The 15,732-nt window shown below is 35.9% G+C and overlaps 1 protein-coding gene across 1 annotated transcript in view; it reads left to right on the top strand.

The window, feature by feature from the left end:
* Positions 1–14,409, top strand: part of LOC141388649 (protein rotatin homolog) — a 70,887-nt gene extending 56,478 nt beyond the window's left edge. Inside the window, exons 2-9 of the mRNA XM_073958744.1 lie at positions 5,883–5,961; positions 6,020–6,591; positions 9,918–10,623; positions 10,684–10,849; positions 10,945–11,118; positions 11,182–11,380; positions 11,442–11,547; positions 11,618–14,409. Of these exons, the coding sequence (XP_073814845.1) occupies positions 5,883–5,961; positions 6,020–6,591; positions 9,918–10,623; positions 10,684–10,849; positions 10,945–11,118; positions 11,182–11,380; positions 11,442–11,547; positions 11,618–11,693 (2,078 nt within the window). The 3' untranslated portion in view covers positions 11,694–14,409. The remainder of the gene's footprint in view (positions 1–5,882; positions 5,962–6,019; positions 6,592–9,917; positions 10,624–10,683; positions 10,850–10,944; positions 11,119–11,181; positions 11,381–11,441; positions 11,548–11,617) is intronic.
* Positions 14,410–15,732: the final 1,323 nt, after the last annotated feature.

The raw sequence follows: 15,732 nt of genomic DNA, 5'->3' as shown, positions 1-15,732 counted from the left end.
TATGAGAGAAGTCTCCCTTGTCCCGTATGGGATGTTGTGGAACAATGTTTTTTTTTTTTTTTTTTTTTTGTTAAACTTTTTTTTGATGATTTTTTCCAACTTTAATTGTAAATTTTACGACTTTTCTGACGATTTTCGACCAAAAACTGTTTGCATATTTTTTCCATATTTTGCATATTTTGCATATTTTTTGGCATTTTTTTTGCATATATTTTGCATATTTTTTGCATATATTTTGCATATTTTTGATATGACCCCAAATATCGAAAAAAACGCCTATATCCAAAATTTGAGTCCAATCGGATGAGAAATAAAAAACATGCAAAAATCCGATGTCTACTTATAAGGATAGGAAATTAAGAGCAATATTGAAATTACAATCATTCAAAAAATATGAAAATTAAAATTGCCTGTTATTCGCGAATTAGTTAAAATCGGTTGATGTGCATCCGATTTTGGATAAAGCGAATCAATCTCTTTTAACATCTATGCATATTTCGATGTTTCACTCAGCGGTCATTGTGCGCCGTCAGTTGCATCTCACAATGCCAATAACAGTAAATTGGGTAAAAGTGGGGCAATGTACATACGATTTTGATGCGCATCCGGTTTCATTAACGCCCATCAAAAATACGTAAATATACACCCATTTCAAATAGATTCTTCAAGAACCACGGATGTGCCTCCACTTTCTATTTTGCGTAAAAGGCCCATATTACTCGCTCTGTAATTTAATCTCTGTAATTTATGACACCCGTTTTCGCAAATATTATAATCGCGTATAAAGGATTCCATATATGTAAAAATTTTCAAAGAAAATAGCGGTTTAGTACTCGGATTTGTCAAAATATATTTTTGCTGATTTCCCTTTTCCAGGTATTTATATCCGCGGTTTTAGTGGATGGATTCGGAAGGGCTCATTAGATCCACCGTGTAAAAAAATTAAATTAACGCGAGGTTCAAAGGAATTTGAATGACACTTGTAAATTTTAAACGCAAAAATAGGGTTTTTTAAGAAAATTCACGCAGCGTTTGGCCTTTATGCTCCAATTACTAGGATACTGTAAGGAGCACACTCATGAGATATACATTACACGACGTAAAATCACGAGTTCTATAAACCTATTATGAGTTTGGAACATTATCTTGTTGCGGCTTTAAAATGTCAGCATCAATTTTAGGTGGATGTAGTGGATGTATCGAAAAATCATAAACTATTATCATGTTGCCCATGGAGTTTTCTTTGAGTCTTTCTTTGGGCATAGGTCTATGAAATGTAAGGTTAAGCCATAAATCGGAAGGGAACATAAAAAACTTGTTGGCTTCAACCCGTTTTTACCGATTTTTCTACATTGATGCCAACACAGCTTAAACGAAAATGAAGTTTAATTATGGGATCCCTCCTAAAACATTTCACTTTAAAGAATTACAGTCATACTATATAGAATATGGTAATAGTTCGCGAATTCTGAAAGGGTGAAACTCGGATTCATCGATTGTAAAACATTTTTGGTTTTTACCATATACCGTCATTAGCCTAAAGACTGGGGGTATAAATATTGCAAAGTATTATTTTCGCAATATCCTAAACATTACAAAACTGAGTGCATTTCCAATTACATATTTTTTACAAATGTAAATTTTGTGCAAAAATTAGTAAAATTTACTTTAGAAAAATTTTCCTAAGTAGAAATTAGCAGGATGTTCGCGAAGGTACCTTCATATGAGGTATATTCCAAAATATGTTCCTATATTAATAAAAGGTTTTCTACTCATTGATGACCCGTTTCCCTAAGACGATTCGAATACAAATTCGTTCGAATTAATACCTGTTGTTAAAGACAGTTTTTGTTTGATTGAAAACACAAATGAATCAAATATTTTTCAAAACAAGAAAGAAAAGTCTATAGTCGGACGGAGCCGACCATGGGATACCCTATACCACTATCCCTGGACAATCGCTCTCCACGGAACTTCTTTTCAATGATTGTGAAAATTTAATTATCAAATATCGGAGATGTAATGTATAATACTTATGATCAAAACCAAAAAGTTATCTAGCATGACAAAGACATTTTTGTAGCAGGAAAGGAAAATTTAGTTCACACAAACTAAAATGCAATGAAACCCACTTATGTAGTACTACTTCCGTTGTTTAACCGCTACGTTATTGAAATGTTTACCAATTTCACACAAAAGTTTCAGTCCATTTAACCCGCTAAGTATTATCTGATCTTCACGTTGGTTTGTACGCTTCTTCTTCATCATAAACTCAAACTTTGTTTAAAATTTATATTAGGCAGTAGGCCCGTTATCTAGCAAACACTTTATTGCAATTTACATCAGAGGAAAGGTCAGTAGTTTTTTTTTTCATATGTAGGCTACTTTGCGAAATATATATGTCCTCAAGGAATTAAAATATCGACCAAAAATAAAATTTTAATATTTTTCATACAAAAGTAATGGTCCACCTCACCCGCTAAAGAATATCAGATCATCATTCAAAATTGTAGGCATCTTTTTCGACCTATACTCTTACCCGGTGCAAAATTTCGTGACTATTGATGTAGAATTGCGACTTCTAGCAAGTTTATTATTACACTACAAACAAATAACGGAATATATTAGGCTGTAACCCTGTTATCTGATCATGCACACCAACATAATTGACATCAATTGAAAGGTCAAGAGTTCCACTTTCAAGTATATCTCACTTGTCCGGAATGTCACTTCCAGGAATTAAGATATAAGCTGTATATTAAAAATGTTCACAATTTTCACACAAAAGTTTTGGTCCATTTAACCCTCTAAATATTATCCGATCGTCATCTCAAATTGCAAGCTTCTCCTTTGTGATATACTCTTACCTTATTTAAAATTACGCGTTGATCGGACTAATATTGAGACCTACAGAGCCGCTAGAAAATTGGAGAAATATTATGTTTTTGGTCCATTTCACCCGCTAAATATTTCACGATCATCACCAATAAGAATAGGGATCTATTCTGATCTGAACCCGACCTCCATACAAAATTTCGTGACGATCGGTCCATAATTGCGGCCTGGAGCGTGTTTACAATTTATAATGGACAGACGGACGGACGGACACACATCTCAAAATCGCTTTATATCGTCGAGATATGAAGATTGGTATACCACATTGGGGGTCTCCGACGAATATTTCGCGGTGTTACATGAATTATTACCAAAACAAACTTATAATACCCTTTTCCACCTTGTGGTATGGGGTATAAATATAAAATAAATTTATAACTCCGTTTTCTATTTTGCTTTTTTCTTAAAAAAAAAAATATTTTAAAACATTTACTGAGGGTGTGTTTAAGTTTTCCAAGGTAGAAGGTAGATGCATGAATTACAACAACTAACAAATTTACAAAAACAACATTGTTGTTATTGAAAATAAAATTTCAAAGAAAATATTGAATAATAGGGTCGTTCTAAAAATTTTCTCACGAAAAACATAAATACATTTTGAAAATCCTCTAAAATAGAACAAAATTTTATCAAAATGTAAATATAAAGCATTCAAAACTGTCGTAGGTAATTTTTATTACACGTTTAGGATGAAAAGAAGTATTTCATGGTAGCAAATTTAGAAGTTCCAAATTTCATAAGTAGACCCTATTACATTTTGAAAACCAAATTAAAAAAAAAATAAAATGATTGTCACTTCAAAAATACTTCAGAACTGCAAATTTGCAACTAGTTTAGTATATATGTATGTATACAAGTTTTCAAACTCAGCCTTTGTCTAGCACCACATTTAATATGCCTGATGAGCTGAATTAAACCACCAGCGAAACTATCGTAGCATATTGGTTGGATGTGGGTGGACTTCGCTAGATATCAGTTTTTCAAATCAAACTCCTTGGGTCATGATAGCTCAATAAATTCAGTTGAATAAAAATCTATTAAAATAACTTTTATTAATTTTATGCATTAAAAAAGGTCACGAACAAACCACTTAGATTTTTTTTTTTGAAAAAATTTCCTATTGCACTTTTATGTCATTTAAATATTCAAAAGAGTCCCACAGAAACCACTTTTAATTGATATGATATATAAAATAATATTATATATATGATATAAAATTATATGTATGAAATAATATGATGATAAATTTAGTTAGAAACAAAAGGTTACATTGACATTTTGGTTATGTCATGTGGCTCAGTTGTATATCTGCTTAAAGTGACTTTAAAAGTTTGTCAAAAAAGCTCATATAGAAACATTTTTTAAACAAGTAAAAAAGTATCAGTCGGCTTGGCCGACAGAGATATCTCCTCAGCCTCGGACCTAAAGAAAAGAAGTAACACATAATACTTCTGAGGTCTATATAATACAATGTACAACGTTTGGACCAAATCGGTTTCTCCCTTCGAAGGTTATCTTACGTACTACCCAGTTTTTTTGGTACCGCCAGGCGTTTTTGGAGCTTTTGGGCCTTTCTCTCTTAAGAAGTAAGGTCTTGTCCCTGAAAAAAAAAACAAGTACCGTCGTAATGGGTAAAGCGAATACAAGTTGTTACAACAGAAACCAAATGGATTCGAAGTCCAAATTTTGGACCGATTCGGCTGATCCATTCGAGAGTTATCGGGCGCTCAAGCTACTACACATGGTGCCATCGGACTATTTTCTCAGGAAGTATGGAATTTCCTCTAAAAAACGCGTACTGTCCTAACGGAGGCAGCGAATACAAGTTGTATAAAAAGAAGCAAACCGATATGAGAGCAGGCCTCTTAAACTGCACTCTACACAAATTTTGTGTGGGAACTACTCAAAGGAGTGGACCTATGTATATAGTACATATTCGAACAAAATCGGTTACTCCCTTCAAGAATTATCGTTCGCACAATTTTTCCGAAGATTATTGAGTTTTTGTGGAGGAGATACCTGTAGGAGTGGGCCGATATGGTCTGTCTTCGAACTTAAGCTGAGTTTGGATAAAATATTACTAACGCCAAATTTTGGACCAAATCGGTTCATCCGTTCGAAAGTTATTGTGCGCTCCAACCACTACACATGTGGCCATAGGGTTTTTTAAACCTTTCGGACTATTTTCTCAGGAAGTATGGACTTGTCTCTGATAAAAATTGTACCGTCGTAATGGGGGCAGCGAACAACAAAAAATGTTACAACAAAAATCAAAGCGATTCGTTCATTGGGAAAAGGGTTTAACATTTTTTGGACAAAAGTAAAATCAAATTAAGAACCGAAGAAGATCTTATGAAGTTCAAATCGATATAAAAATCGTTAAGCGGAAGTGAAACTATACGGAGAAGGGATAGGCCAACAATAACCGAGAGAAGATAAGTGATGGGTATCAGCAAAAACAATTAACTCAAACACTCATCGGAATGGAAACCTTTTATCCCACCCTCTGTTGATGAAAACCAGGGAGCATCAATTCATCACTTTCAGTGGTTTGCTTCAAAAATAAGCAGTTAATGAAAGACTACTACTTTGTTGTGAAAGCGTTCAATTTTAAATTTCTGGGTGATTATCTAAGATTTCATATTAAGTTCAGTGGTCAGCTCCACTGACACTGAAAAATAACTAAGCCAGATACTTAGTCCGAATTAAATTGAATTTCCTATTACAATACCACAATTCCCATATTTAATAGAATATTGCCCATGTTTTGCAAGTACTTAGGAAGTAAATTTCAGCTAAAAGAATAAATCCAAATAGGTACGAACAAAGAGCTACAAAATAGAACTTCCACCATAGTTCCGCATAGATTTAAAACGTGATACATTTACCATTTTATTCTCAACAAACAAATGAAGTAATAATAAATGTATATAAAATAAGTGCGTGGGTTTCCCATAGTCTCACTTAAGATAGTTATTTCGTTCCAGTGACCAAAAGCAGAATTATGCAGTGGTTAATTGTTTGCTGTTTGTTTATAACAATATCCAAATATTGTACAGCGAAATGGTAAGTTGAAGATCACAGCAAAATACCGTTACAACTATAATAAGTTCTTCATTTGTAGCCCATTTACGGAGCACCAGTACTATGAGTCATTTTCACCAAATGATCTTGGTCATAATTCGGCATTAAAACATCACTTTAATCCATATTCAAATTATAATTGGAATTTCGCCAAGCCCGTGCCGGAGGATGAAGTTCTATTTGCGAAAAATTATCTTAATAAAAATTCGGACAGTTATCATGTAGTAGCAGTTAATGGAAATAATGATCTCAATCATTTATTTGAGGAGGAGTCTACAGCCAAATTGGAATGCGCCTTTCCACCGCTGTCGTGTGCCAATGACTCCAACGCATTGTTTTATCGTAATATTGATGGTTCATGCAATAATCTGGCACATCCTGGTTATGGTATGGCCAATTCAAGATATGGACGTATTTTAAAACCAAAATATGGTGATGGCAAATATGCGCCAAGTAGAACCCGTTCGGGAACAGCACTGCCAAATCCTCGTGAATTATCGTTGACATTGCATGGCGAGGATACTGTAATGGATAACACCCGATCTTTGTTGACAATGCAATGGGGACAGGTGGTGGCGCACGATATTAGTCAGATGATGGAAGGTAAAAAGGGTGAGTATTACGTAAATCAGATTTTTATACCCTCAACCACATAATGGAGGGTATATTATGTTTGTCATTCCGTTTGTTACTCTTCGAAATGATTTGATCAGCGTGCAATTCTACATCGATATAGCCATGTCCGTTCGAGCGTCTGTCTGTCTTTGGAAATCACTCGTAGAACTTTTGGTATTGAAGAATGGGCTCCATATGTCCATGTTTTGGTATAGTCCATATACAAATTGACGAGTGACACGTCCGGTACCTCCCGATTGTAGATATTTTTAAGGTTTTAGCCACATTAAGGATTAGCCACATTACAAAGCCTTCGTTTGGGGCATTAAAACCTTTTCGCAGAGAATGGTCGGTACAAGTCCACGTTTTGATATAACTCTCATAGAACGATACCTCCAGTTTTTGGGTATTTGAAGAATTTAACCGAAGATTCCGAAGAATCTCATGGCGGCTCAACAACAACTGCAACATAGAGCGTTGTGATGGTTACAATGTAATGGGGAAGGATCGCACCACAAGTGGAGGTGGAAGATTAGCTTTCCTATTGCACCAACCTATTCAATACACACCTATCTCACTTGAGCTTGGCTCTAATGACCCGTACATGGAATGTATGGAACTGCAGTCAGGTGTGGAACTGCGGAGGTAGAGTTGCTGAACATCCCGCCGATAAATAGCTGCACTCCAGATTATATGCCCAACATTAACACACTTTTGGAAGGTCATAACCGTCTGGTCTTGGGGGACTTAAATGGTCTTCATGAGTTGTGTCTTTCGGTCCTCGGGAATGACCAGAGGGTGAGCAGATTCATAGTTATACGTTTTGCACGGTCAATGAGGACGCCCCTCATTATCACAGTTCGAAAGAATAGGTTAGGTTAAATTAAAGGGAATATGACGTCACCTGGTTTGACAAATGACGTCACCTGGCAACCCGCCAATTCTCTTTGGTCAGACCATCTCCCCATAATTGTCTTCATCAGCAGAACGCCCGATTTCATCACCTCTAAACGGCGCACTTTCATCAATCATGGGAAAAACTGGTTAAATCGCCTGAAAAGTTGCAACATTGGAGCTGGAATCAGTGAATTGTGGGCAAAGTTTAAGTCACTCTCAAACCCTTGAAAGTAGGAAGAAAGGCCTCAGTCACGTTTGGCGCTGTTACGCTGACTCATCCGCAAGTTATTTCAATCAACAATTTGTCGAGCACCCCGGGAGTGACAGGGCGAAGACAAAATTACTGCGTCACATTAGATCTCTCCCTGCCGAGGATGAACCACCACAATTTTCAACGGATGATGTTGCGATTATCATCAGGAACGCTAAATCATCCAAAGCGTTGGGCCATGATGAAATCTCCATGCTGAAACAGCTTAACGTGATGGGAGTGGAGTACCACACTAAAGCTCTTAACATGTCGCTAACCACACACATCGTTCTCGAAGTCTAGAAAATGAGCAGAGAGACCCCGCAACAGAAGCCATTCAAAGATGCCACCAAAAAGTGAATCGTACAGACCGATTTCGCTTTTGTGGCCCGTTACAAAGACCCATGAGTTTTTAATCCTCCTCAGAGTTTGCCGATCATCAGCTTGGGTTCCGTAAGCCGCACACAACAACTACGCCGCACGCCATATGACACATATTAGCCGAGGACTCAACCAGAGCAATCCGTGTATTAGGGCAGTAATGGTGGCGCTTGACTTATCAAAAGCCTGTGATACTGTCAAGCACTCCACACTGTTTGAGGACATCGAGCAGACTATCCTCCGGCCAACTTTGAAACGTTGGACGCCAGTCGAACGTGGAATTCAGGAACACGAAGACCAAGCCCCGTAGAGTGAAACATGGAATTCCACAACGTGGGGTGATATCTCCGGAACTATTTAATCTCTACCTCCCGCGCATTCCGCCCCGTCCAGATGTCATTGAAATCGTAACGTATTCGGATGATTGTACGATTTTGGCGTCAGGCACATTCTCTGATGTCATTTTTCCACGTGAGGAATATACAAATATCCGCCACTAAATCGACGGCCACTCAGTTCACCACAGTGATGAGAACTGAGTTGAATGTCATGGTAGATGGCAACAGAATTCCGACCACAAACTAACGCAAACTTCTAGCGGTCACATTCGACAACATGTTCATGTCGTCCACGCATGCCACAGCTATCTGCGACAATCTGAGATGTAGGGACAATGTCCTCAAATCCCTAGCCGGCAGACAGGTGCAGGTAAAGAAGCCTTGTTGACCACATATAACGCGATAGGTCGGTCTGTGGTAAGCTATGCGGCGCCAGTATGGTCAGCGAATATAAGTGCGACAGAAAAATATTTAAACCGGTCAGAATGCCACACTGAGAACTGCAAGAGGGTTTCTCTTTTTGTCTTCAGTGGACCATCTACATGAGGACCATCTACACAATAGCATGCTTTCGTTGCAGTGCTTTCTTGGATGTTACCGTGAGATACATCCTAATCATTATATGGTGTATAGGACCCCCAACCCAGGCATGTTAGAAAGGATCTTTATGATCTAGAAAGAGATTTCCAACAATAGAGAACCTCTGGATCAGCAACCCTATCAAGCAGGTTTAAATATCATTTAAACGGATGAAGTCGCAGATGCCATAAAAAACTATCGTGTGAATGCGATCCTCAGAGAACATCTCTCATCTATCACACCTAAGGAGCGTCAGCTGCCACAACAAACCAGAGTAGTTTTGGCTCAACTAAGCTCGGGATGGTGAAGTCGTCTGAATTCCTATAGGGCATGATTCGGTGCAAAACATATGCCCAGGCCCGCACGATACACTGCACTTTTTCAACTGTCGTGCCAAACCTACTTAACTAACTTCAGGAGATTTGTGGTTACATCCCATCAAAGCAGCCATATTCTTAGAACTGGAGATAGACCCAGAAGCAGAAAAACGAACATACAAACATATCAAATACTGTTACAACAACATTATTCTCCGTTGGAACTATAACAAATTTCTGCACAGAATTATCGGTATAGGTCCGCATTTTAGTGTAGCCGCTGTAGAACGGTACCTACCGATTTTCCGCTAAAATCTGATTGCAATATAATTTATGGCGGAGAGTATAAAAAGATCGGCCAGTCTGAACTAAATGCCACTTGATCTTCTTCTATTCACGCATAATACGTGGTGGTGAAAATTTCCAATGGAATTGGTTACTTGTCTTCACTGGACTAAAATTATATCCGACCACGTTCAGAATTACTACTATTTTGTTATTGAGAAGTTGTTTTCTTCTTTCTTTTATTACCAAAATTTTGCACTTTCTTCTTTCCCACAGTTGATTGTTGTAAAAATCCCCACAGCAAATACTGTTATTCTATACCGTTGAATGTCTACGGCCCCATTGCCCTAACATCGGGTAAAACCTGTTTAAATTTTGCACGTAGTCTAAGTGATGCTGATGTCACATGCCCACCAAGTCATTATGGATATATTGAAAAACTTAGCAAGGCTACACCATTTGTGGATCTATCATCGGTTTATGGCAATTCATTTGAACAGAATTTAAAATTACGTCAATATTACGGTGGACTTTTAAAAACACTTGTCAAAAATCGGGAACATTTTTTACCCTTGCATCCAAACAAAAATAAAGAATGTCCCTCAGATTGGAATCAATGTTATAACACACCCGATGTTCGTAATCAGCTAACGCCCACCATCGCTGTAATTCAAACCATACTTGTGCGAGAACATAATCGTTTGGCAAACATATTGGCTCAATTGAATCCTCACTATTCCGATGAGAGACTGTATCAGGAGGCAAGAAAAATCAATATAGCACAGTATCAGAAAATAACCTATTACGATTGGTTGCCATTGCTTCTGGGTCCCGTTTACAGTTATACTAATGGTTTGGTACATAATGTGTCACCCTATCAACATGTCAATGATTATGAGGCATCATTGAATCCAACTGCATATGCTGAGAGTTCAGCCGCTGCATTTCGTTATGCCCACACTATGATTCCTGGATGGTTTTCGTAAGTAAAAAAAGATAATAATATATTGTTTTATTATTACTATTTTGGTAAACATTTCAGATTGGTTACTCCTGATCGTAGCCAAAATAAAACACTGCGTTTAAGTGATTATTTTAAAAATCCCGAAGTTCCTGCAATTGTGCAGGCTGGTAGAAATTTTGATGATTTAGTAAGAGGATTAATCACCCAGTTACAAAAGAGGGCCGATAATAATTTGGATAAAGAGGTAAGTCAGTGTAATTATTTTCCGTTATATTGAGCGGAATAAGTACTTCTAGGACCCGATTTTACTTGTTTTTCTTTAAAACCTTCCCATTTCAGATAAAACATTATTTCGATAGAAAAGTATTCGATGAGTTCGGCACGGATTTAAAGTCAATCGACATACAACGTAGTCGTGATTTTGGTTTAGCCAGTTATAATGATTATCGAGAATATTGTGGATTACCTCGAGCTCACGATTGGTCTGGATTTTCCAATGAAATAAATGGCGAGGTAAGTGTTAAAAGAATATTTTTTGACTACAATATTAAATCTCATCTCAATTCTTTATTTCAGAAAATAGCTCAATTACAGAAGTTCTATAAATGCCCCGATGATGTTGAATTAAGTGTTGGCGGTTCTTTGGAACGACATTCTTCCGAGGCACTGTTTGGACCAACATTTCAATGTATCATGGGCAGGCAATTTTTAACCGCACGCAGAGCAGATCGATTCTTCTTTGAGCATCAAGATGTTAATGCTGGTTTCACTAAAGGTAAAATACAACCTCAGAGTAATATTTTAAAATAATATTAATAATTTTAAATTGTTTTCAGGACAACTGGCTGAAATCCGTAAAGTTAGTTTGGCTGGCATTTTATGTGCAAATACTCAAACTTTAAAATGTGTACAGCCAAATGTATTCCTATTTCCCAATGAAGAGTAAGTCTAGAGTTGGTTCCAAAATGGACTAACATGTAAACTTGATGTTAACTATTTTTTTTATTTTTAGCAACAATTTGATACCTTGCAATTCGATACCACAATTAAATCTCCGACTATGGGAGGACAAAAGAACCTACTATTAGATGAAATGGAAATTAATTATCAACATATTCAACGAAATCTAAGTATCTACATGCTCTTTCACACCGTACACACATTCAAACAATAATAATGTAGTTTTATATACCGCCGAATTAAATCACAAAATTCACTCGTATTATTTTGTTTTTCATATTCTGCAGATTTGTACATTTGTTCAATATATTTAGTATTTGTTTTTTAATGATAAAAGTGTTTTATTAGTTATTTTATTTGGTAGCATTGATAGCTCGAAAGGTCACGTGGGGGCTAGACCAAAACATGGACCGAAAATGTGATCAAAACTTCAAAATACCTAAAATTGGGCGGTAAATAACATTTAATTTGTGCGAAGACGGCGACGTCATGTCTAAATGGCCTATTATATATGAAGAACTAGCAAAATGCCCGCTACTTCGTATGCGGAAAAGGAATAAAATGCAAATAAATAATATTTAATATGTACTGTTCGTACCTCTTTTAGTTCGAATTTCCAAAAAATGTCGACCGTATCGCACCCCTACACATCAGCAGGGATCCACATTTTAAATGTTGCTGACGTCTTAGCGTTCTAAACCACAATCCACTTAAAAAATCTTTCGATGTGAAAGACATATATACAGTCTACGATGGAAAAAAGCCATCGACTCTAATATGAATGCAGCATTGAAAAAATTGATTTCTGGAATAGAAGGGGGACAAATGAGTCGTCTTTCGAAATAAAAAGCTTCAATTTGAACTTCACAAATGCAAAATTGCAATCTTGGATGTATAAATAGGAGCTCCAAATGGCGAAAATTGTCTAGCAACAACAACATCTAATATACCTGATGATGTTAGCCTAACCAGCTAACGAAACTATCGTCGCATAGTGGTTGATGTGTGTGTAGGACTTCGCTAGATATCAATTTTTCAATGTAATCTCCTTAGGTCATAAAAAGCTCGATTAATTAAATCTCACATCTCAAATCTTTAGGGGCGAAGGCCATTATTTGCCTTCGCCCCTAAAAAGGCAAAAACTTAAAAAAAAACAATTTTGTTGAAAAGATACTTTACGTTTGACTATTTGATGTCAGTGAATTATTTAGACACCACCTTCGCGTTAACGTAAAACAAATAGTACACTATTTAGTACAATTTTTAAAATCCAGGACTTTAACGGTTCGTTTAATACCAGTACTTTAATGTTTAATATTATTTCGTCACCATAAATGCCGGAAGACGTAACCGACATGGAAATGGAAATTCGTTTTTTGATGGAATCTGAAATATTAAGCTAAAATACATGCTCTGGCAAAATTTCGAGCTTCTACGTTTAAAAATAACGATCGTATTCAAGAAATGCCAATAGACGTAACAGCATACTGTAATTTTCATAGAATACAAAAGGCGTAACCCACATTATTTCAAAACTAAACAGCAGTACAAAAAAGTTTATTCTTTGATATTTGCAGCAATTATAATGCCAGAGGGAGGGCTTATTGAGTTAATGTATAATTTCCACGGGGGCGGATTCGGTTAACCGTTTATTTGACCCGAAAGTCCAGATTCAAAACCGGGTTAGACCCAGTTCTACTGAACCGATTACTACAAAATGGGTAAGGTATGAAAGCTTATGGAAATACCTATCACATGTTGTAGTTACTTTAACAGGCTCGTCTTTTACTCGGCTTATTTCTCCATATGTGTTACTTGACTCTTAGGTTACCATATCTCAAGAATGGCAGCTTTTTTCTAAAATCACAAAGACCATTATTTTAGTTAATTTTTAAAGCAATCGATTTGACTTTAGACGGTTTTTACTGGTCTTACAGAAAAAATCCATAATTGAAATAATTGAAGATGATGACAGGAGACCTATGCCCTGTTTTAAAATAACATCTAAAACGCACATATGGAAAACAATATGTTAACCGGATAAAAGGAAGTGGTTATTCGTCCCGATATTGTTCATTGTTCCAAGAGAAAGAACGAACGGAAATGTTCAAAATTTGAGACGTTGATACGAAAACGTGTATGTGCACAAAATTCACGTCGTTCTAGTACAAAGATGTATTCTTTAAAGACGGATACGATTAGGCTGTAAGTTTGCAAAATATGGTCTGGTCAACCAACCCATGGTTTAGAGATCAACTGATTGTAATAATCGAATAGGTCCAGACAAAAACGAAAATTTTCTGTATTGGTTTGGATTATACAAAAAGACAGGAAATCCTACAGTCACTGCGAGCATTGGCTTTTGATCCTAGCAGTATAATCTTTTTTAAAACTGATATCAAAGACGAGTACCAGATTCTACCATAGAGAAGTTCCAGAAATTTTGAGGCTGTGGATCCTCCTCAGAGGTACACACAAAGGCTAAAAGTTCCAAAAAAGTAATTTCAACACCTGCAAGACTTAAAACGCTTAATTCCAAGTGATTGTCATTACTTTTGTGACAACATTCCTTATGACAATTAAAAGTTACATTTAAACTGTTACAGATCACTTAATTTATATGAACTATATTTTGTCCATAAATTGACTTAAATACAACAATAAATATAATATTCCAGATTTAATATCGTCTAATACAATTGAAATTATAAGTAATTATAGTGATGGTTGGAATAAACAGTTCACCTAATTGTGGTCCATTGAAATATCAACGTCGAGACTGGGAATTGAACCCAACACCGTCAGATGGCTACTTTAAAGTTCGCTTAATCGCGTAGGCCAATAAACCAGTCCTAATTTGTTTATAATTTTTCATTTATACTAGTTTCTTCAAATGTATACTCAATAAATTGTAGGTTACGTCTTTTAGTATTTCAGAAAAATACAATACCAAAAGACCTAACCCACACAGCTTCTAACATTCTGGAAAAAAATTTAATTTTTTTCAAAAAATATATTTCTTCTCTGTCTTAAAACGCGATACTAAAATTTTTCGATATTTTATAACACCGTTTTCATTTTATAACGTTTTTTGCTTCTCCTGTAAAGTTTTATTTTTGTTGGTTACGTCTTCCGGCATTTATGGTGACGATTTAATACTTCTAGTACACTTATTGTACGACAACCTCTAACAGTGAACCTGATAAATAAATAAATCTGAATTTCTGCTCTATTCATTAGCCCAATACCAAATTTATTGCACTTTTGTACTAAAACTCCTTATCCACCCTGAACCTAACACAACTTTTTTTTGTGATGTGTATAGTTTTTACATAAAAAATTTTAAAACTTTTATTTAGGTACTTGCCTAATGAAAAACAAGTAAAAAAAGTCCACCATGAAGTATTACGAACTAATTACAATAGATAGTTTTCTTTCCGTTACGAAAGTACCATTGCCCACAATTTTAGGGGAATTTGTTTAACCACTTCGTAAACCAATTACCTACTACCTAACCTTATCTGGTCAGCTAAACTTTTGTACAATACTTGAAATTGGGCGGTATTGTTGTTTAGGGGCTATACCAAAACGTGGACCTATGTCCACAACTATTGGCGGAGAAGTATTTTGATCACTATGAACCCTTAAATTGCACCCAATTTATAGAGAAAATGTAAATAAAAACAAAAATTTTGAATGGGAGGTACCCGAAGAGCGGGAATGATATGGACTATATCCGACTTGATACATGAGTGGATAAAATAATACGATGTGCAAATATTGGACCAAATCGATTGCTCCCAACGAGAGTTATTGTTCACACCATTTTACAGAATATATTCCGAAACAAGGGAAATATACACCTAATGCCATTGGATGCACATTCTCTTGTGGTTCGAGCATAGTAATTTCTTAACATATACATATAGCATACCTAGATAATGTTAATATATGTACTCGTATGTCTCTGTTTACCTGTTTAACCCATTTCGTACTTGGTGTTCGATTTTTTGAAATGTAAACAAATTTTAAACAAGTTTTGGTATGTATTCATCTGTCAGCAAATAAAAAATTTTCCCTTGAAAACTACCCCTCTTCCTAAATAGTAGGGGTACATTTTTGAAACCTATATAAATGGTCTGTTCCTTTACTTTTGAAAATGGTAAA

The sequence above is a fragment of the Musca autumnalis genome, unplaced genomic scaffold (assembly GCF_047663935.1).
Source record: "Musca autumnalis isolate F117 unplaced genomic scaffold, ASM4766393v1 scaffold_1, whole genome shotgun sequence".
Taxonomy (NCBI): Eukaryota; Metazoa; Arthropoda; class Insecta; order Diptera; family Muscidae; genus Musca; species Musca autumnalis.
This window is presented reverse-complemented; position numbering and strand designations above follow the sequence as displayed.